The sequence below is a fragment of the Patagioenas fasciata genome, chromosome 1, assembly GCF_037038585.1.
Source record: "Patagioenas fasciata isolate bPatFas1 chromosome 1, bPatFas1.hap1, whole genome shotgun sequence".
Classification (NCBI taxonomy): domain Eukaryota; kingdom Metazoa; phylum Chordata; class Aves; order Columbiformes; family Columbidae; genus Patagioenas; species Patagioenas fasciata.
In genome coordinates this window covers 143,022,129-143,045,488 of record NC_092520.1, presented here as the reverse complement: position 1 = coordinate 143,045,488, position 23,360 = coordinate 143,022,129, and the positions used below count along the sequence as shown (strand labels likewise).

Here is a 23,360-nt window from a genome sequence, read left to right as displayed (position 1 = left end):
AGAGAGTGTCCAGAAGAGGCCTACGAAGTTGGTGAAGGGTTTGGAGGTGAAGCCGTATGAGGAACAGCTAAAGTCACTGAGTCTGTCCAGCCTGGAGGAAGGAGACTGAGGGGAGACCTCATGGCAGCTACAGCTTCCTCACAAGGGGAGGAGGAGGGGCAGGCACTGATCTCTTCTCTACAGTGACCAATGACAGAACCCAAGGGAATGTCAGGAAGATGTGCCAGGGGAGGTTTAGGTTGGACATTAGGAAAAGGTTCTTCCCCCAGAGGGTGGTGGAGCACTGGAACAGGCTCCCCAGGGAGGTGTCACGGCCCCAAGCCTGACAGTGTTCAAGAAGAGACTGGACAACACCCTCAGACACATGGTGTAAATTTTGGGGTTGTCATATGTAGAGACAGGAGTTGGACTCGATGATCCTTGTGGGTCCCTTCCTATTCAGGACATTCTATGATTTAAACTCATCCACTACTGTTACTACTGCCACTTGAATGCAAAGCCCATGGAAGGAGATACATTCCCTCTCTCCACTCCAATTTTACGTGTAACTCAGCTTTGTTGGGTGGCCTTGTGGCTGAAGCTTGCAGTTTAAAACTCTTCCACCACTATCTAGTGTTATAGACACTGAGAAACAGCAGAAAAAAAAAGTTAAAGAAGAGTAACAAATGAGATTATACATACAAGGATATAAACATACTCATGTGTTTTATGATGACACAATTTCACTAAGAATAACGTTACCTGAGTTGCTAGGGGAAAGTAAACTGTCCCAAAGGCAATCCAAGCTGATAAATTCTATCTATAGTACAACAGGGGCACCTAAAAGGCATGCCTTGATACATTAGAGGCCTATAAGAAAGGCACAGAAAAACCCTATAAATGCACTTCTATACAGACCAACAACACTGAATGCATTTTCTATGCTGTTAAGAGTATTCACCTATTATTTTTCTCAACTCTAGTTATTTGAGCTGATGAGTAAAATCTTCTCAAGAGTTACCTAGAGATAAACAAAATTATGTAAAGATATTGAGCAAACCAATGTCCTTTACTCTTAAAAATCCTTTATTTACATTGTTGGAGATTTTGGAAGTATAAGGAAGAGAGGTGAATTAGTTGCACCACTGAACTACTGACTTCTGAGATAGCGGATTCTCAAGCATCCCTCTGGAGGAGCTTCCGTGCTCTCAATGATCATAAGATGATCTTTCAGCTCCCAAGTAGTGGGAAGGTGTCCCTCAGCTCTAAGGCCAGGCCACTCAGTTCAGCCACTAAAAGCAGGGGACATGCAGGTACCAGGCTCAGATTCTGCCTCTCTGTGTATATGGGTGAGGTGAGGTTGTTGAGCTACATTCCTGAAGATTCCCAATTATTATTTATTGGATTTTGTAATGGTCTGACTTTGCAGTTCTCACTTGGACAAAAACAGCTATGAGATTTCAACGCATAGGAATAAAAAACAGGATAAGTTCATAAACACATTATTCAAAAATAGCCTCTAAAGTCATAGCAAGAAGTTAAGCCTAGGACAGCAACTTTATTCGGCAGAATATTTGAAGTTTTTGATGTTTGATTTAGTTCCAGTTTGGAAAACTGTAGCTTTTTTGTTGCTGAAATTCCCTCTGAAGCTGAATTTCCATTCCCTGCCCAGCTCTGGGGTGGTCTGACTGTCAGGACTTTGGAAGCCTGTAAAACCTAAACTTCAAGCCCAAGAGTGTGGGAGCTGAGCCTTTCCAGCTCCTTTAGCCCTCCAAGTCCTGTTGAGGAGCTAGATATGTTAGCCACAAACAGACAAACAAACAGCAGCAGTCTTTCAGTAGGTGTTTGATTTTCAGAGTGGCATTTTTTTCAAATACAAGTCAGCTCTTTGAAATCGCTGACAAATTGGCAATTTCAACCAAAACAAAATGTTTCTTAAAATGTTTCCCACAGCTGTATTCATAAGTCATGGGGCCCACCCCAGCTGTAACGAGGAATTAAATATCAATCGAATACTAGATTAAAATACCATTTGTTCATTCTCAGAACAACAACAATAAATCACACTTCATTGCCCAAATCCTCCAGTGAAGTTGCAGTGGTAGCAAACATCATCTGAGACTGTAAACACTTGTGAGGCTCTCAGAGGTAGAAAACTTTGAAAGATGTCAGGGAAAAATGCTAGAAAAATCTGTACAGCACTGGTCTTCTGGCTTCAATTGAGCCTGCCCAGCTCACCATCCTTTCCCTTTACACACCAGCCCCAAAGCTGATGGTCACTAGAGCATATACCACCGCAAGCTCTTCAGTCTCCAAGACTCGAGACTAAGAGTATCTCTCCCTGTCTTTGCTAAATTACATGTGTCTCCCTGGCTTCGACCCTAACATAATACATACCCACTTTATATCTCACAGCAGAGTAAAGGAGCCATCTCTGGTGGCTAATAGGACATCTAGATTTGTCTCTATGCATAAAACCTTTCAACTCTTCCCATGTAGCATTCATATTAACTTCATGTCTACAGACAGCTTAGAATATTGTCTCAAAAAAAGAGAAAACAGAGTATTTTCCTAGAGTGTTTTTTGGTTTTAATTACTCCTAAAAATTAAAAATGCAAAAGGCTACTTCTTCCTTATCAGCCACATTCTGATTTTCAGTTAAAACAGTGCAACAATACAGATGAAATCTTAAAACACTAAACACAAAATCTCTAGGAGGATGAGGCCTCATAGCTGCCATTCACTCAGGATATTTCAGGTAAAATCATACATTTTCTGGTTTCTCTGAAAGATACATTTTATCCATGGATCATTAGTAAACAGAAATCACTCAGACATTTTAAAAAAATCCTTATTCTTTGTTGCAGATGCTGATCTAAAATTGAAGTTATTACTGGATATCTTAGTTATAAATCAAGTTAAGAAATCATGGTTTATATTCTCACTTTTACTTTCTGCTAAAATTCAACCAATGTTACAGATTTTCATAGAATAATTTTCCAGATGGAAAGCTACATGTCGATTTACCTCCACAGTCCTTCCACATTATTCTCTTTCCCAGAGGATGCACTCCTAAACCAGCACAGATTTTGTAATTGCCTGTTTTTCCTTTCATTTCTTTCCATAAAAGCATTAAAACTTAGCTTTGCTCTGAAAACAATATCTTTGTTGTCAGCCTAATTTCATTACCCTCTGCCTCCCTCCTTCTACTTATTAGCCTGTCTTCAAACTATGTCAGTGCTATTCATGTGCCCAAGAAAAAAAAGAAAAGAAAAAAAAAAGGAACTATTCCACTCCAGAATTGTTCTGCAAAAACAAGCAGGGTCTTCCACCCTTAGTCCTTTTGATTTGCAGTTTAACATCCAAGAGAAATGAACTTAGGAAAATCAAGAGCAAGATCTAGTATTATATGTGACACAATATGACAAATGAAAATAATAAAGAGTGCCTCAACAATGAAAATACATATATTTGAACATTTGTTATAAATTAGCAAAGGACTCAGGTAAAAATACCTGAACCAACAAACCTCAAAATTAATCAGCTGCAATCTGTAAACAACTTGCATTTTACTTAATAAAAGTGTTCTTGAAGGTAAAGGGTAAAACCATATTGATATTATATATTATATAGAAAAACAACTCTAATAATATTGTGGCCAAGAAAGGACTGAGTTTGACATTATTCACAAAGTGAAGTAAGCAAGTTATCCTAAACGAGTGGCAATGAAAACCTGACAACATAGACTTTTCTACTCTTTGACAGAGAAGCCAAAAATATTAGCAACTGTGAGGTACACTTGGCAGTCTACAGAGAGCAGATAATAATTAATAAAGACAATTTCTCCAAAAATAGCTTTAAACAGCTTTTTCAGACATACAGCTGTCACAACTTTGATGTCCAAAATCTCAGTCTCTTCCACACTTACAATGGCATAAACCAATAAACATCTATCCACAGTTAAGCATCTGGTGCCTATCACTCCAAACACTCTTATTATTTCCTTGTGTTCACATCTGAACCTCTCTCTAAGTACTGCCACTTGTTCTACTTGGGAACACAGATCACCTTTTTGTTCTGTTTTTGCAAAGCACCTAGCAGAGTGTTCTGTAGCTTCTTCTTTTATGCATTTTTGCAACACTAATAATGATGTTATTCCAAATATAACTCCAAAGACTTTACATGGTGCTAAAGGCATGCAATTCACATATGGAGATAAGATGTTTCTGGCCCAGGAACTAAGTTCACTTGCTAAGAGCTCTGGACAGGGAAAACTCTTCATTTTGAAAGGAATAAGATTTCTTGGACAGGTTGAGTTCCAAAAACCAATGGCAGCTGTTTCCAGCTGCTCTGAGTTTAACTGCATCACAAGAAAATGGATGACTGGGCAAAAAGCTGCTGTTCTGACAGCCAAAGATATCATTCATGCAAACTCTGCACTCATATTTACTGAGTCATGAAGACGTAGAGAAAACTACTGTCATTTTCCAGAATGACAATACAATGAGGTATACTCATTTGTGGGACAAGCAACCACAATAAGAGATTGCAGATGTGACTGGACATTGAGCCAGGAGCCTTGTTTCAACTTCAATGCAACTGAGGATCTGTAGCCAGATGCATCTTACGAATTTGTATGAGCTTCAGATAGTGGGCTGGCTCACCTGTGGTGGAGAACAAGAAACTGAGCACATCTGCAGTTTGAATTGTACCATATTCAGCATGTGATGCTCACACAGATGGCAAGCCCTTCAAGAACCACAAGAAACTTTGGGGGAAGGATCCTAAAAATATGTTGAAACCCAGAACTGTCAGCTTGTTTCTAAGATGCAAGGCAGACAGGAGAACACCAGTGCTCATGTGGAAACCCTTCTTGATTACTATGAATGTAGTCTGAATAGTTGGGAAAAGGCCAAGGAGGTGCAATTCTAATTCAGTAAGGCAGCTTTCTCCTCACATGAACAAAAGAGCAAAAGAATCTCTAGCAGCAGACCTGCTTTCAGGGAAGGACTGAATCTGTTCTTACTATTCAAAGCAGAGGATTCAAAACCACCATGTAAATTCTTGTAAAATATGTCAGGGAAAGTACTCATATCCAATCTGTTCTGTGTTGCATGTTCTTTGCCATGTAACTGTGCAAAACCATTTTGACTTCAGTAACTTCATCAAATCTGCTCACTTCACCATGTATTTTTCCCTTACATTCAACTTGTAACCTTGCAAACCCAAGCTGAAACAGGCAGGGCAGACAGCGCTCCCTCTGGCATGAAGTAACATGGGTTTGTACACCCAAGAGGGTAGTTTTTTTAGAGCGCTCAAAAGCTAGATGATCTACACTGTCCAAACTGTTCTGCACTAGACAGTAAAAAGATCCCAGCCGGGTTTTAAGCCATGGCATGGCATGTAGGTGTCTAAACAGGAAGCAAGCTCTTTTGAAAATCAGTAGCCAATAAGGCATCCTATGCCATATTCCCAGCTGCCTAGACCTCAGCAAGTGTAATGAGCCTGGTTTTGGTTTTGCTTACATCTCTGCACAGTAGGAATAAACATACAAATATCAGTGTCATCACCCTCACAGGCTTGAGAAGGAAATCATGATCCCTCACTGTTCATTCTGGCTCAAGTTACACCAGCAATTAGGAGTAGAATTTGGCCCTTACTTTTGTGCCTGAAATTGCATCATAAAGTGATTTTGCATCATAAAGTGATTTTTCTCTACCTCTCCCAGGCTTGTAATCATAGCGGGAGTGAGATAATATTGTTATTAAAGAAAGTAGTCACAGAATCACAGAATCGACTGGGTTGGAAAAGACCTCAGAGATCATCAAGTCCAACCCTTGGTCCAACGTCAGTCCATTTACTTGATCATGGCACTGAGTGCCATGTCCAATCTCAGTTTAAAAACCTCCAGGGATGGTGAGTCCACCACCTCCCCGGGCAGCCATTCCAATGCCTGACCACTCTCTCTGTAAATAATTTCTTTCTAATATCCACCCTAAATTTCCCCTGGCAGAGTTTAAGCCCATGCCCCCTTGTCCTATTGCTGACAGCCTGGGAGAAGAGACCAATCCCCACCTGGCTATAACTTCCCTTCAGGTAGTTATAGAGAGTGATGAGGTCACCTCTAAGCCTCCTCTTCTCCAGACTAAATAACCCCAGCTCCCTCAGCCTCTCGCCATAGGTCTTGTGTTCAAGTCCCTTCACCAGTCTTGTTGCTCTTCTCTGCACCCGCTCCAGCACTTCAATGTCTTTCCTGAACTGAGGTGTCATTTCTATAGTGAAGTCAAGCATCAGGGGGAGCGATGTTTATTTATCGTACAGTCATTAATAAATGCAAGTGAACTGAATTTACCCACTTTTTTTTCATCAGTAAGTGCTTGTGACTCTCACAGAGTATATCCATTCACTCATTTCGGATTTACCCTTACATCACTATAATTTTCCTTACTACATATCAGTTACGCACAAAAACTAGATCAAGTATTAGTAAGTTTTTTTCAGTCCCCATGAAGTCCTAAAGACTCTAAAATGGCAACCTTTAAAAGAATAAATTACATTTGCAGCAGAAATGCAACTCACATTTATCAAATAATTATTAAATCATCAAGATTCTCGCTCCCAGATTGTTCAATAAACTTGATTTCCTGTTTTTCCTGCCTCTGTTCTGTATGTAACTCTTCTGACTCTTCAAGTATTTCCTAAATTGGGATTTAAGTCCTATCTGTCAGTTCTTCTGTTTAAGAGACTGCTTTCTATGCCAATATAAATGCAAAAGCCAGAAAACATGGACACACTTGCCTGCAAGACACATTCTTTCCATAATAAAGATCAATCCAGCACTTCTACAATTACCAAGGTTAAATCACTTTGCAATCCATTTGAAAAGATGGAGGCGAACAAGGTCATGTGTTTTAAATATCAAGTGTTCTGTGAAACTGTCCTTCAAATTACCTAGACCAAATTGTTAGCTCGACAAATTAAATGTAACAAGTGCATTTAACAACAAAAATAATGGAGATTATCATTTACATAAAAAATACAAATATCCCAACCATTTAAGAGATTCAGTATAACCAAAATACTACTCTGCAAATAATTTTAATGTGTAACTTCATTATTTCATTTGCTAGATTACATAACAGAAATTAGCATTTTATTAAGTCAGTAGAATTAAGAAATCTATTTATTAACTAAAAGTTACTATTTTCCACAGTCAAATACTTTTGACAGAAGTCAGACAATCTATGTAACCAGGAATCTCCTTGACTCCATTCAGCAATTCAACTGAGAACTGTGAGGTAATTAGTTGTGTGGCACCACACAGGAGGAACAGTTTTAAAAGGCTGTCTTACATACGTATGCAATATGTATACATATGTACATATGCAATCTGTAGTTCATTATGTACAGGATCTGTTGTGTTTCTTGATAAACTTCTCCCCAAGAATTTGGACCATTATTGGGCCAGATTCACCACCAGGATAAAATGTAGAAGTTTGCTGACATTATGGGAGCCACAGGGAGATGTATTGACTGTAGGCAGAGTCCAAGCCCTGTGAGTAGAGTACAGTGGAAAAACTTTTGACTAAGAGGCAGTACATGTCAAACAGATTAGGGCTGGGTGAATCTACGCTAAAGCAATGGCAAAAGTTTAAAGGATGGAATAAAAGAAAAGCAAGTACTCAGCAGGTGCTCCCCAAGGCTAGATGTGGACTTGAAAAACTTGGATTCAAGAGCTGTGTGCTTCATCTTCTAAATCAGCTTTCATACCTGCCATTGCCATGGTTTTACATGAAAATATAAAATTGCAGTTTTATATAATATATATATAATTTATATAATACATAACTACATACCTGCATTCTCTGGACTCGGATATTAACGGTAGAGATGTACATATTCTGTTTTTATTTGCCCATTCAATACCCTTGTCACAGCATTCTTCCACTGAAAGATCTGCAGAAATTAGGAAAGAAAAACACGACAATATATTTAATGCAACCTTAGTAAATGCTATTGCAAAGAAAAAAAAAAAAAACAGAAAGCCTGTTCATTTTCCCCTCCCTGATCTACACATAGAATGGTGCACCCATCCAAAAGAGCAGCCACGGTCAAACGAAGCATCTGTCAGCACCTTGCAATGAGACATTCCTGCCTTAGTGAAGCAATCTCCCATAACTGCAGTTTCCCATAACCCTCCACACACAGACACAGCCTAGCGATTGATACACCAGCACAAAACAGTTCAGATAGGTAGAGTCGTGCACAATAAAAGGATCTGTCATATCACACACCTTTATTATCAAAAGCAACAACAGCAATAGCTAAGCTTTTAAAGTCCTGAAGAATACAGGATAAATCAATTAGCTGTCTGATACAAAAGACAAGTTAATCTCATTACAAGTTAATTTGCAGAACTATTTTTTTCTGAGGTTATTATTCTTATTATCCAATTAATCTGTTTTACTCAAAAGTATGTCTGGCAATGCAGAAGTATTGTACAAAGAGACAAAAGTATATGACATTTTGAACACAACATATGTATGAAAAATTAATATAGATGCCAACTTATACTGAGGGAAAAGCACACTGAAGGTAATTATTTGTGCAGAGTATGATTTCTGCAGTAGTCTCTAATTTAGCAAAACTAAACACTGTTAATGAACTGACAAGCACTACAGGTTTGCTTCATATTTCAAGTGCAAAAGTTCACTGCACAGCAGGTGTATCAGAACTTGGAATAAAACATGAGTCACATTTTCCTATTAATTATCTTGCAATCTGGGCACAGAACAGCTCCTTGTATAACAAATACGTAATCTGTGTAAAAAAAAATAAAATAAATCTGATTATCAAGAAGGACAGTTTTCAAATGTTTTATCTTTGTTTCATAAGTTTTTTGACTGATGGCTCTGACAAGCTGCACCCATGAGTGCAGAGGGAGCTGACTGATGTCACTGCCAGGCTACTCACTAATACCTTCAAGAGGTCATGGTGAATGACAGAAGTCCCTGAAGAATGAAAAAGAACAAATGCCTCCCTGTCTTGAAGAAGGATAAGAGTGACCTGCAAAACTATAGGCTCTTCTCACTCTCTGGGAATGCGATGGAGAAGATCCTCCTGGAAACAAAGTCAAAAAATGTGAAGGACAAGAAGGTGATCAGGAGAAGTCATCTTGGATTTATGAAGGAGATATCATGCTTAACTAACCTCATAAACTTCTAGAATGAGGTGGCTACCTTAGCAGATGGGGGTAAGAACAGTGGATATTGCCTACCTTGACATCAGTATGACTTCGAACACTATTTCCTATAACATCATCATCGAGAAGCTGACAATGTACATGTTAGGTAAGCGGACACTGTTGAAGGAGTACACCTTCAACAAGTTTATAGATGATACAAATCTGGGAGGGGTGGCTGATGCACCAGATGGTTGTGCTGCCATCCAGAGGGACCTCAAGAGGCTGGAGAAACAGGCTGACAGGAATCTCAAGAAGTTCAGCAAAGGGAAATGCAACATTTTGCATCTGAGGAGGAATAAGCCCTACGCACCAGTACACGCTGAGGGATTACCAGCTGGAAAACAGCTCTGCAAAGAAGGACGCAGGTGTCCTGGTGGACACCAAACTAACCATAAGCCAGCAACGCACTTTTGCAGCAAAGGAGGCCAACACCATCTTGGGCTGCATTAGACAGAGTATTGGCAGCAGGTCAAGGGAGCTCAGCACTCTGATGAAGCCATATCTGCTCAGCACTGATGAAGCTATATCTGGAGTGCTGTGTCCAGTCTGGGCTTCCCAGTTCAAGTAAGATATGAACCTACTGTAGTGAGTCCGGTGCAAGGCCATCAAGATAATTTATGCATTCGAGTATCTTTCATATGAGGAGAGACTGAGAGAGCTGGGACTGTTGAGCCTGGAGAAAAGAAGACTCAGAGGGAAAATGATCAATGTTTATAAACATCCAGCTGTCGATCAACACCCCCAGGTTCTTTTCCACTGGGCAGCTTTCCAGCCGCCATATGAAAGTTCCATCTGAACACAAGAAGATGCTGCTTTAGTTTGAGAGTGTTCAAACATTGGACGATTTCAAGAGATCCCTTCCAACCTAAATGATTCTGTGACTGATTACTTCATGAAAGATAAATAAGACCCTTTCATCTGTAGCTTTCTGTGGTGCACAGAGGAAGGCAAATCTCATTTACATCTTTTTGATGGAGAAGCTCAAGCACAGAAGGACAAAATTACTTGCCCCAATTACACAGCAAGCTGGTGTCAGAACAGGGAGTGCACACCAAGTCATTCCCAGACCATATCTCTCCACCGGATCATAAAATGCCTCACATGATTGTCTCATTCTTAGTTTTGCTCCAAGCACATCTAAAGGGAGCAAAATTCAATAAGCAGTAGCATTATATTCAAGACTACCCATCTTCACAGATGACTTCCTGCTGTGTCCAGTAAGGACGAGCATCTGTCACCTCTGGCTCACCCTATACCAGTTACAAAGCCATCGTTCTCCAGGTGCCCTGATGTATGGGAGTCACATCTGTCCAGGTCCTTCACTGTTTTTGACATACATCAAACAGAGTTCACATGAGTACCTCAACTGGCAGATCTTCATATGTGGGAAAGCAAAAAGCAGCTGAAAAGTAGAGAAGACAAGCCCCTCCAGTAACTCAGTTGTTTGCAGGGAACAGCCTATATTCCTGATTGGTGATTATAATCCAACAATTCAAAGCAAAATAGAAAGGGTTAAATGAGATGTTAGGATGCATCAGTTGTCTTAAGGGAGGTACTCTTGAGGTAGTTATCAATTCTACAGTGCAAAGCTCTGGAGTACTGAGCGTAATTCTGGCAACCCCTCTTCACGAAAGACTACATCAAAATGGAAAATGTGTAACGAAAGGCTAGTAGGATGGTCAGGGGAAGCAAAGTGCTATTATATGAGGAGAAACTGGAAGAAACAGACCATTTTAAGCCTAGATAAGTAAAGCTTGTGAAAACATGTGGCTCCTGTCAACAAATATTACAGCAATAAACAATAATCAGAATTATGGGATCAAGTAAACCAAATATTTTTTAGTAAGAAAATCATTATACTTATAAACAGAACTACATTAAATGTTAGATTATAAGAGAGCTCTGTACTCTATGACCCAGGTCATCCTTCTAGTCTTACTTAAATACCCAAAATAATGGTCAAAATTCTGCCTTTATGAAGTCAAGACAATATTTCTCTTTAACTTCTCAGTGTGTCCTGAAGTCATGCCAGTGTCAGAAAGCTAACTGTAGTTTATAATGCTACAGAGAAAAATCAGTCTTGTAAATAAATATCTGCCTGTGATGAAAGACGTAAATTTGTGTCTGATCTCTTCTTTGGGAATAGGGATCCTGTCTGGTGCTCTCTGTCTGCCAGTGTCTTGCTAACAAACATTATATGCATCAAATTTCATACAATGTGTTACAAATAACTTTATTTTTAGTGCAGTTGTCTGCAATCAATCTTAACTGTGTTGAAAAATGATACACATTTAACTAAAGTGCAGAGCTGGCTGCAAGTTTTTGCAGGGCTTTGTACAAATGGGTCTTTAGCCAAGTTCCAGAAGGACAATCCCTGGCTCTGGACACCAGTTCTTCCCTCCCAGCTCTGGCAACACACCTCTACTCCAACCAAATATTAATAATTCACAAATTCAAAGCAGGCCAAGCTATGCAAACTTGTCTGTAGGAGTGCATCTAGACAAAGATGGATTTCAGATAGTTTAAGGGAGAACTGTGGTCCAGGCTCATTGTTTCAGTGACATCACAGTTCATATTCTCTAAAGATCCAGCCAAAGATCTCTTGAGAATAGAGGGAAGTGAAAAACAAGCAGTAAAAATAGGGCCCCACCCTCAAGGCCATTTTTCTGAAACATAACAATAAAACAGTGAAAAACATTTTCTCTAGCTTGGCTTTGCAGTTTCCTTTTTAAAATAATCATTTGTGGACAAATCTCTACTCTTGCGAAATCTCAGTGTGTGTCTCTCACCTTGGGTGTCAACTCCTGATTCCACTGGCATTGATTCTGACTATTTTGGCATTAAGAGCCATTACGAGCATTTAGAAACAGGACAGACTTATTGTCTCGTAACTTTATTTTTCCAGTGTTGTGGATTCAACTCTACATGTGCATATTCATGTGGCTCCCAGTTGGAAATCTTCAAGCAAACAGTTCATGCTGAGGCTGTTTGTGCCTCCTCACAACCTCTTCGGGGAACCATCAGCATGGGGGGCCATGGCCTCTCCTCAGTTTCTTCCAGGTCGAAGTTTGTAACGCAGGGTGTCTGAAAGGAAGCGGTAGTGGAAAGCAGATGGTAGAAACTGCTCTGATTACAACATCTCAAAGAATTGCACTTACTGTGCAGGAAGTGATGGTTCTTTTTTCTCTGAACGTGACCATGTGTCTTCTACTGCAAGTTGATGGGCTCATGGCACCCCCTCAGTGCTGGAGCACCAAAGATGATCGAAGAGGAATTACAGTCCTGCTCTCCTGAACCTGGTGCCTCCTCAGCTGTTTTGCCAATAATGTGTCGTGCAAATCAGCCAGAGAAATCTCTGGCATCTGAGAGACAAAACACTTCTGGGAAAAGCTGATAATATTGTCTGTGTTCAGCTGAAATGTAGCCTTTTATTTGGAGGGAGAAACCCCACAAGAAAGTTGTAATTTGCAGCAATACACTGCCTGGCAGTGTATTTTAAGTTTGTGAAGCAATCGTTCAGTTCTTTGGCATCACAAGACAGAAAAATATGAAGATATCAGATCTGTTAAGATGGTAGCATGTTTACTTGACTTGCACTCAGATGTAGTAATTTTGCATGATAATTGACTGAGAAAGTCCAAGTCAATTTTGGATAAAATCAAATGCAGCTTCATTACTACTTCGTCCCTGTAAAAAGGTATGTGCAGCAAGGCATTCAAAAGAACTGGAGTTGCCTTAGTATGGTAACAGTAAGGATGCCTGTCCTTACGTTAAGGTGGTATATGCAGTATTCTGAGAGAACCTTCAAAAGTCTCAGAAAGAGGACAGTAAAAAGACGGCTAGAGCTCAGATCTCTAATTTTACAAAAGCTGTCATGAAGAAGACCTATCAGATGAGAAGTGGTTAAAGATCACACAAATTAAAATATTTTGTGCATGTGATGCATTCAAGTGCTAGCTATGAACTATGTGTACATATGCATATAGTTGTCTTAAAAAAAGGTAGTTAGCTAATCTTAACAGGATTGCCACATTGTGTGGGAGTTCAAAGCAAGAAATGTGGTTAAAGTCTATATAACCTTAGACTTCTATGATTGATAATTGCTTATTCAGCTGCTACAGTGAATATTTTCTGCAAAATAAAGATAAGCTTAAGAATGTTATCCAAAGCATGATTCCTGGAATGTAAAACCCTGAATTATTTCTGGGAATTGTGGGGGGAAAAAAAAAAAAAAAAAAAGAAAAGTAAAAAGGACTGGTTAATTTTCAAGCTAGATCAAAACCAGACAGATTTTTGAGTAACAATCTACAATAGCAGCTATTCTGTACAGCTGATGATGATGGAAAAGCCTATGAAGAATCCAGGTTTAAATAGCTGTTCATTACTCAGTGCTGATCTATGGAACACTTAGAAAGCTGATGATGAAACCGAAGTTACACCTGACCCTAGGTGAGCTTATCAAGCTAGTGCTACCCTGTCTCCCCAAAAATAAGACCTACCTTGAAAGTAGGCCCTAGCATGATTTTTCAGGATTTTTGAGGATGCTCGAAATATAAGCCCTACTCCAAAAATCAGCCCTAGTTACAGTCCACTAAAAAAAGTCAATTTAAATAGCGTACAGGTAGCCATACATGTAAAAAAGTACTTAGTTTTGAAGCAAAAATTATTATAAGTCCCTGTCTTATTTTCAGGAAAACAAGGTAGTAAAGCTTTCCAGTTCTTCAGTGCAATAAGTGATGTGACTATCAAATTCATCGGCTTCCCTGCCCACATAACCAGGTATGGATTTGGAAGTGAGTTCAGGTCAAGAGGTCAAAGTCACACCTCCTTATTAAGATGGTTTTAATCTTTTAAGCACATTAATTGAGTGGGTTTGTAAAATGTGGTTTAGGTCTTGCCATTCACTCCATTTATTCTGTAAGAGAGTCAGCACTATGGAATGTGAGAAAACAGAACATGATTATCACTCCTCAGCATATGCAGATACAGGCAGCAGATGGACTCTGTGAAAGCTCAGCACTAGTCCAACACATTTCAGTAACAGAATGTCATCCAGAATTTTTGGAACTCATGATTATGACATGCATTGGTCTAGTTTTCCAGTAAGAAAAACACTTCCAACTTTCACGGTGTACCTTTATGATAAAACCTTTCTTGTCATGTCAAGAAAACTCTCTTACTAGCGATGCTCATCCATCTAACTGTCAGTTGAAAAAAAAAAAATACCACAAAACCACAAGTCTACATATAGAATTTGACCCTGAAAATGACAGACTGGCCATCCATATTATTCATAGTCACGTTCTTTGTCTTCCAACCTCCCTTTACATCTAAACTCTCCTGACACAAAACTAGAGCAACTGCATAAACCTTTGGCCAAGGCTACACTCTGATACAGGTTCAGGGCAGACAAAGTGTGTTTGGCCTGATTTGCTAAACCAAACCAATTGTTCTTGAAACAACGACACCTGGCTAATATCAGGTGGACAAGTCAGCTGCCTTTGCAGTCAAGTGCTGGCAGCTGGGATTTGTAGTCTTGGTTTTTTGGCTGTCCTTACAACAAACTGTGGAAATGCTGTTTCTGGCAATGCAGATACACTCTGTCTGGCTACTTAAGGCATCAGATAGACCCAGAGACAAGATGGAAGCCAGCTGACTTCAAAACTCCAACTGGTAATAGACTAACAGGATAAACACAGCATTGTTGCATCTTGATCTTGAGTGTAAACCTAGGATTAGGTATACAGAGTAGAGGAAAGGGTGAAGGATACCTGAAACTATGGAAAGGACATAAGGCAGAAAATCTGGCCTCATGCTTCCCTGAAACAAATGCTTTGAATTGGAAGTAATGGAGCAATGCAGGAAAGCCTTACCCTTCTCCATCCGAGGCAACACGAGTATTTGCAAGATCTCTGCAGACTGGACTTGGAACAAAGATGCCCCTCCTCCATTTTTAGATGCAGAGAAAGTAGTGAAGTGAACAGGAACCTTTATTTCTCTGCAGAGACCTTCTTGTTTACCTCAAGACCATACATCAAATATGTCAACATACTGATGGGGTAAGATGAACAGACACAGTTGAGCTGCGGCATTAGTCACTTCAGACAGTAAGCTATTCTTAGCCCTCCCACTAGGTTGTTCTTACAGGTTCCCTTAAAGAATCTAACAGCTCGAACTTCCTAACAAATGCATGATATTTGGAGCCAGCGTGCCCTCTCTTGTAACCCCCACAACAGTACAAGCCAGAAGGCAGGTTCCAATGAATCTCTTGCAACCTGCAAGGCTGTGTTCATCACCAGCTGTCCCTCTCCAGTACCACTCTAAGCTTCTCTTTGCCCTCAGAGAGGGTCTATCACAAAGGTGCTTTTCTGTCTCAAGTCCAGAGGTCATATTGGATCTGTATGGACTGACAGAAAATCACTCACAGTTCATGTGCTGCTAAGAAATACGATATTGTCCCTAAACAGGCTTAAAGGGTCTGAACCTTTACCTGTGGATGAATTCTCACGTGAGTGTGATTATTTCAGGACAGCCGAAATTCCTAAACAAATCAAGTTAGCCCACTCACTAAAGGAGCAGCACTCTAAAGGAAATGTCTGGTATGTTACTGTGTTTTGTGGTTGGTTTTAAAACAGCCAACACTTTACTGGAAATTTTCTTAGGTCTGGAGAACACTCATTTATGGGGAATGTGGCTCTGGTAGCAACAGCAGTGGCCATCACACAATTAAGGGGATTTTTCAGATATGGCCAAACCTCATTTTACAAGGTGTCTGTTTGCAATTAATAAAAGAAGCTCTTAAAATCGTTCATGGCAATAGCTGGTGATGAAGTTTTTGGTGGTACAAACAGGCCTGAGGGAGGCAATGGTCTGTTGTAACACTGCATGCCTTATTTTCCAAAGTGTGGAAAGTGCTTTACTGTGTGGTGTTTTTGTTTTGTTTGGGTTTTTTTCCTAAGTGCCAATAAAAACAACCAACAACTAAACAACAACAAAAACAAAACAAACAAACAAAAACCCACACAATTTCAAAAAAGGCAACTAGATAAAAAAATACATAAGACTTCACCTATTGCAAGAAGACTCCAAAGCATCCTATCTACACATCAAAATAACACAGAAGATAAGGATTTAGGAGCCCTCAAGAAGTTGTCTTGTCCTACCTGCTACTCTTGGGCAGAACTGATAAAATTTGGTCAGTTCTAGGCAGATTTCTATTTAGCTGTTCATTGCTCTCTAGGCAATGTGCTCTCGTGCTTAAATGTCCCCAATGAGAGAGAATTTTTAATAATGTATTACCTCACTGCCTGCTCCAGAATCACATTTAAACTCATTCCTTTGTTGCTACCACTTCTACACAGGCTCTTACACACTTGAACAAAATAACTTCACTTTTTTCATCTTTCTGGATAGGTTGTTTTTTGGACTTACATGAGGAGGCTGGAGTTTGACAGATACTAATACGGAAAGAGTGAAGATGGTTCTGATGTTTTCTAAAAGACATGAAGAAATTGAGAGAAATGTAATATTGGAGACTACTGAGTCAGCACCATATAAACAGCTTAGTATAAGTAATGGCTGTCCTAGGCTATACATACTCACAAGAACATGAAAAAAGAAGGTACATTCAGAGCTCTGATGGACACAGTTGACCTAAAGAACCCAGTCTCATCAAGATGATACAGATGGAACTACAAAAAAGACCCAGGAACTGCCCTTTCTGACAAGCACATGCTAAGTTTTGCCCTTCACTCTTCGGTGTATTACAAAAACCCATGCAAATAATGAAATTACTTCACAGGGTGTTGGTAGGCTGAAGTGGCACTTTTTCTTTCTCATTCAAGAACAAATTCTTCTCTTAACTTCTCATTTCAAATCTTAAAAAAATTGTGTGATTAGAAAGTTTTATATCAGGTGTTACAATTAATCTATTGTTAGCCTTGTTCATTTGTATAAAGGGCATGACCCGAAATGTACTGTAGTACACTGCAGTCTTTAGACAAACCTTAAAGAGCCTTGGATCAAGCACAAAAATAGATCTACATTTAAATTAAATCAATTAAAATAGGAAGTATATGAGAGATTTTAGAAGTACTTAGTAATCTGAGTATGGAATCTAGTCAGTGATAAGAACTTCAGAGCTGGAAGACTGTAGTATTTTGAATGGATATACCACTGTAGCATTTTACAGTATATCCTTCCAGTGCTCAAAAAATCCTAAAAAGCTGGATCCATATCCATATGGATATCCATATCTATATCCATACACTTACTTCAGCATTAATATAAAATATTTTTTTAGATACTGCTTTCTTCATTACTATGCTTAAGGTCTAAATCCGGATTTTGATAGTACTAGACTCAAAAATGAACCCTTTAGCAGGGAACATCTCACATGCTTGTGCAGCATGGGTCATTTGTGGGTGCTACCATAATCCAGAAAATAATGTATGTCCTATACTTATATGGCAAGTACTCAAAACTTTATCAGACATGTCATTCAGCTTTCTTTGAATGAAAATTTTAAATTAATTTGATTAACTAGAAAGAATTTGGATGAGAAGTCCTGAGAATCTAGAAATTCGGTTTCTTTTTAAGATCCAACAGCACATATTTCAAATTCAAGGGCCAATTTCTCAAAACTTCTAAGAAGCCTGAAGTAGGTTATACAAAGTACAAAACAGAGACAAAGTACTCATGAGTGCTGGGGAAAAAAGTGCTACTTGTTTAAAGAAGTGAAGGCAAAAAGCTCCATCAACTGTGTCAGCCAAAGATGTGCCAATGTATTCAGGAAAGCATCAGCACTGGAGATCCTGCTTTAGAACTGCTGTATCAACACAGCTTTTCTGGCACTGTCCCAATACCTTGCCAGAGATTATTTCAGCAGGACAACAATAATCACCTGGTCTGATAAACAGGCAGATTATTGTGGCAACTTTTCCCTGTCTCCACCAGTTACCCAGTACACTGCCTTTGTAGATACTACTTTTGTCAACTATTCCTTCTCCACTTACCTGACATTACTCTGAGTGTTCCTAAACCGATTTTTACTCACAAAATATTATGGCAAATAAGTATTTATATTCTTCTAGGGCTTTTCACTGATCTGAACTGACCCTTCCCCTCCTTCATATTCAGTCTTTTTGCTTCTTGTGCCCTGTCCCACTGTTTTTCCTCTTGCTCCTGACAACTCCCTCACGGACTCTTCCATGGACAACTTCTCTGTTCTTTCTCACCCTGCAGTCTTCTCTATCTTCTGCCTCCACTTTTACATTTTATCTTGGAGCAATGTTATCTACTGTCCTTGTTTAATCATATGTGATGACTTAGCTACTAAAATCTTAACACATGGCCCACTTCCTTCCATCGAATCTACACCTAAATACATGTGCCTGACATTTCCCAAGTGCTTTACAAAAATTTTTGCCTATTCTGGCTGAAATTATCATCTTCTTTTGTTCATCCTTAACTTAAATCATTTTCCTTATTCCCTGTCACTGTCAAACATCACTTTTTGCTACCTTTTTCACAAAAGCTTTCATTCATTTATCTCTTTCATACAAAACTCTTTCTTACAAACTCTACGCTGCCATTACAATTCTTGCCTGTGGTCTGATTTTTTTAGTATTTGGATTTTGGTTCTCTCTTTCTTGACCTTCTCTGTCTGATCTCCTTTCATTCCCTACAAATATTTTACTACTTCTAGTAAACCCATATTCTCTGTTTACTGAACTGATTTTGCCACCTAGTTCTTTAGATCTATACATAACTCACAAAAACAAACTTAAATTCTTTTATGGTCCCAGGTAACACTTTCTGTCAAGTCCAAGAGGTTGAAACTCATCTTTCATTTCAGAAAATGTTAATAAAATACCGTAGAACAATTTGGTCTTAGCTAGTTATTAAAAACATGTGTAAAGTTGGTGTGAAACTTGCAGCACAGGCTAAAGTGCAACAATAAATAAATAACTTTTGAAAATGCATTGACTTGCTATCAGATAATGCCTGAAATCTGACAGAATAGTATAAATATACTGCAGTAACTTGATAAGCTAGTTTATGGATTTTCATCTTGGATTTCACTAACATGTCTGCTTTCAATTACACAGATGAAAAACAGGAGTTTAACATCTTGCTTCTCCCTGATTGCAATAAAATGTCATGTCTGAAAATGGACTATTAAAAAGAAACTCAACTGAAGACTAATTTAGAGACAGCATTCATATTTTAGAACTGTATTTTTTTGGTAGTATGTGATTTTGGGAGAGATTTTACATGTGATTGCGGGCAAGAAAGCACAGGTTTAGCCTTTTATAAGGCCTACCTCCACCCATATATTTCTTATAAACTTACTGCTATAAAAGCACATGTAAAAATCATAATCCTAAAATAAAACTCATTCCACAAAGTCAGTGGAACATTCTTTCTATTACAAACTCTAAGCTCATCCTGAAAAGACATGTTTCCAGATGTTTAGTGAGTTAAACTGTCTGTGCCTGTAGCACCAAGACATGCCAAAGACACAGCTACAGGATGAACTATTCATACACTGACTGGACATAATGGTGTGAGTCATTCATCTCCTTCAGTAGATGGTAGTTTACATCATGAGCAAAAAATAAGCTTAAAAAAAATTCAATGCTTACAATAAAGCAAAGGAGCATTAGAAAATTTTGGAAGTTTATAAGACCTTTACTTTTGCAAAGAATGACATCTATGTTCATATGCACTGGGCAGCTCCAGTGAAGCCAATTCTTTCTGTTTGGTGTTTTTTTTTTTTTTCAGAATACCATCTTTAATAGATACTGATGATTTGATGATTCATTAGTAAGGAAAAACAATTAATAAAGCCTATAAGCCTATGGTAACAAGCTTAAGAGGAAGCTGCATTTCAGAAATATATTGGCTAGTAACATGGCAACTGTATCACTAAACCACTCACACAGAGGAGCACAGGCTCTGCCCCAAAGAGCCTGCACATAACATCATCTCACAAGGTAATTACTTCATTTGCCTACAAAACACACTGATATGAAATTATGCAGAAAAAAAAATAATCTTTCTTACAGCAATTACAATTATTAGTAATTATTTCACCTGAGCAAAGTCTACCCTTCAAAAGGTAGTGTCCTAAGCAAGGATCCTCATCTGCTTTTAGACATTTACATCTAATTTTATCCAAAGTATTGTTTTTGAAATTCTAAGGATGTATAAATCCCACGTGAAATTAAAAGCATGGAGTTGTTTTGTTTGCTTTTTATTTTTTAAATAAACAGCTGATTTATCTTATTGCCAAATTTGGTTATACTTTGTGTTAACAAAAAACTTTGAAAACTTGAACTTGTATATCTAACTACTTCCCATTTTTCTAAAAAGTAGTCCAATAGTTAAGGTTAAATGTACACCAAGATTACAAAATTAAATTATTCAGTGTTTTACAATAATGTAGAATGGCTAAAATTACTACATCCATTCACTGTGATACATTAAAGCTTCAGTTCTGCTGATGTACCCCATTGTCTAAGAGAAAACAGGAGCTGTCTTGGGGATTCTGGCACTAAATGTTGCTTTTCTAACTTTTATTCTGTCCCTCCTTTAAAAGGAGTGGCTAACTTCTCTATCAAAAGCAAATATTTTGAAGCGTATCTGTGACAAGTGCTCTGCAACATGAAAATCTATGAGTCGAAATACTGTGGCAGTAACAAATAATTTACTTCACTGGCTTTTGTTTGCCATTAATAGGCCCAGGCCAGAGACCATATGTTTGTAAATGTCTGCCTGGAGTACAGCATAATCAAGCCTCAACTCCTAATGGCCCCCTTGAGGTTACTCTAATAGAAAAAGTCACTTATCTGTTAGCTATGATAAATTCATTATCACCATACAAGAAGTAGTTTCTTTGTCACATCTTACCAGTTGTATTTGTGTTGGATTATAACACTGAGTTAAATCAAGTGAATATCCTCTTTTTATACAGTATTAACAGAATGGGAAAAAAATGCACAGTATGGAAAGGGAGTCCTGGCCCACATCCAGATCTCTGCTTTCAAAACCAACCACATCACACAACATCATTTATAAATGTTTCATAGTTTGTCTTCAAAGAGCCTGCATCCTTTGCTTCACTATTCCTCCTGCTCCCAGCAGATTTCAAGTAACTATTGATCCCGTTTCCCATTTGGGGGTGTTTAGGGGGGGCCGTAATTTGGTCCCCCGCAGATCAGACCTGACACCGGTTTCAGGAGACATCACCTTCGCGGAGTGCAGTTCAACCCAACGCCTGCCACCGGGCGCCTTTCGCTGCAGAAGGGCACCGTGCGACAGCGGGCGGCAGCACCAGGCGCCCCGATATGTCGCAATTCCCGGGACACCGGGCTGCAAAAGCCCCGGAGCCGCCCCCGGGGGCCCGGCCGACTCTGCCGCCAGGAGCTCGGGGGGCGCCCGGTCTCGGGAGCGGGGGACGCCGGGCGGACAGCGCAGCCTGAGCCCGCGACCGAGCGACTCACCAGCTCCCAGCGGCAAAGTTCTCCCCGGCGGAGCCTCGTATCGACCCTCCGGAGCAGAGCCAACCTGCTCGGGTAGCAGCGACCCGGGGGGGGGGGGGTGAGTGGGAGCCGGCGGTGGCAGCGGGCGGCTGCGGAGGAGCCGATGCACGCCACGCCTTTCTGCTCGCTTGAACGTGGCAGCGGCGCTTTAAAGCCTGCCCGGGACAGCCAGGGGCACGGGGTGGGGGGGACACCAGGGGAAGCCCAGCCGTCCTGCTGTCCCATCCCCGTGGGCCCCACTCCCGTCCCGCAGCCGCGGGACCCCGCTTGCCGCCCGGAGCGCGGCAGCCCGCGCCCTCCGGCCCCGGGAAGGTGACCGGGCACTGCCGGGGCAGCCAGCCCGGAGGGGCCACCGAGGCACCCCGCCGCAACTCACCAGGGTGCCCGGACCCTGCGTCGCCTGCCCTGGGGGCAGAGCTGGGCCCTGGGGCGCCGGCGAGGGGAGAGCGCGGCGCAGCCCGGCAGACGCCCCCGCTGATCGGCTCGGCGCCGCTCCCCGCACTTACCTTGGCCCCGGAGCGAAGGCACCAGCGCCAGGAGCAAGAGCAGCCGCAGCAGCCGCGCCCCGCCGAGGTTGTCCATCGGCCGCCCGCAGCTCCCCCGCCGGCGGGAGCACTCGCACCGAGCGGGGGCTTGGCTCTCCTGCAGCGTCCGGTGGGCTCCCCCCTTGTTGCTTGCTGTTGCTTCTGATGTTATCCCAGCCGCCTGAGACCGGTTGGAAAAGAGCTCGCAGGAACCCCCCACTCAGTGGGCTTTACAAAGATTTAATTCACTGCCTCCCCGGTTAATTATACAGCCTGCAAGTGCTTAGCAGAACAGAGCCGCCACCGCAGCTCGGAGGCAGAGACCCTGTTGCTTCTGGTACCCCTACCTCTCTTCCCTCCACACCCACAAACGCTGTGAAAGTGACTCCCTTTAGCTCGGAAAACTTCACAGATACTCTGCGTGAACCTAGGGACGGCTTGACTGACTCTGTGCAGCAGAAATGCAGCAGCTTCTCTCGGTGCCAAGTAGGAGAAAGCCACAAACAAAGGCAAAGCAAAGAAAAACAAAACGAAAGAAACCACCTAGCAGAGAAAGAAAGGTTTACGCTCCGGAGGGGAGATTTTCACCCTTCACTCCTTCGTGGTCTTTCTGTGGATTTTACACCAACACAACTTTTGTCAATAAAAAGGAGTTTTTTAAAAGGAGATATATTCTAGAATCTTTCAATGAAATTCACTGCAGGGGGGGAAGCCTTCTTTCCTCCCACTGTTCTTAAAAGTCAGAAGGAGAATTTCAACCCAAATGAGGCAGTCAGCTCTGCTCTATCGCTCCCCTCCTCCCCCTATCCCCCCCATCTTTTTTTTTTTTTTTTTTTAAAAAAAAACCTCTTTATCTTATTTAAACAGGAACACAAACACTGGTAGTGGTCAAAGGGAGAGCTAGAGTTTAAAGCACCGAGTTGGCTATGCTGTTGGCCAAGATCTTCAAGATAATGTGGGGGATTGTATTTGCAGGCAAATGCGCATGGAAACAAACGGGGAGTTCATCACCTCTCTATACTTTGCCCTCAGTTTTGCTCAGAAAAACAGCTGGATGTTACTTTTTGT

At 40.6% G+C, this 23,360-nt stretch overlaps 1 protein-coding gene across 2 annotated transcripts in view; it reads right to left on the bottom strand.

Annotated features, from left to right (window-relative positions):
• The window catches only part of FBLN1 (fibulin 1), an 83,718-nt gene extending 60,666 nt beyond the window's left edge, over window positions 1–23,052 (bottom strand). Inside the window, exons 1-2 of one of the 2 annotated variants that reach the window (XM_065843759.2) lie at window positions 22,275–23,052; window positions 7,836–7,935 (exon numbers count right to left, since the gene is read on the bottom strand). In XM_065843759.2, coding sequence (XP_065699831.2) covers window positions 7,836–7,935; window positions 22,275–22,350 — 176 coding nt within the window. In that variant the 5' untranslated portion in view covers window positions 22,351–23,052. The remainder of the gene's footprint in view (window positions 1–7,835; window positions 7,936–22,274) is intronic. The other variant, XM_065843751.2, reaches the window with a different exon arrangement.
• Window positions 23,053–23,360: the final 308 nt, after the last annotated feature.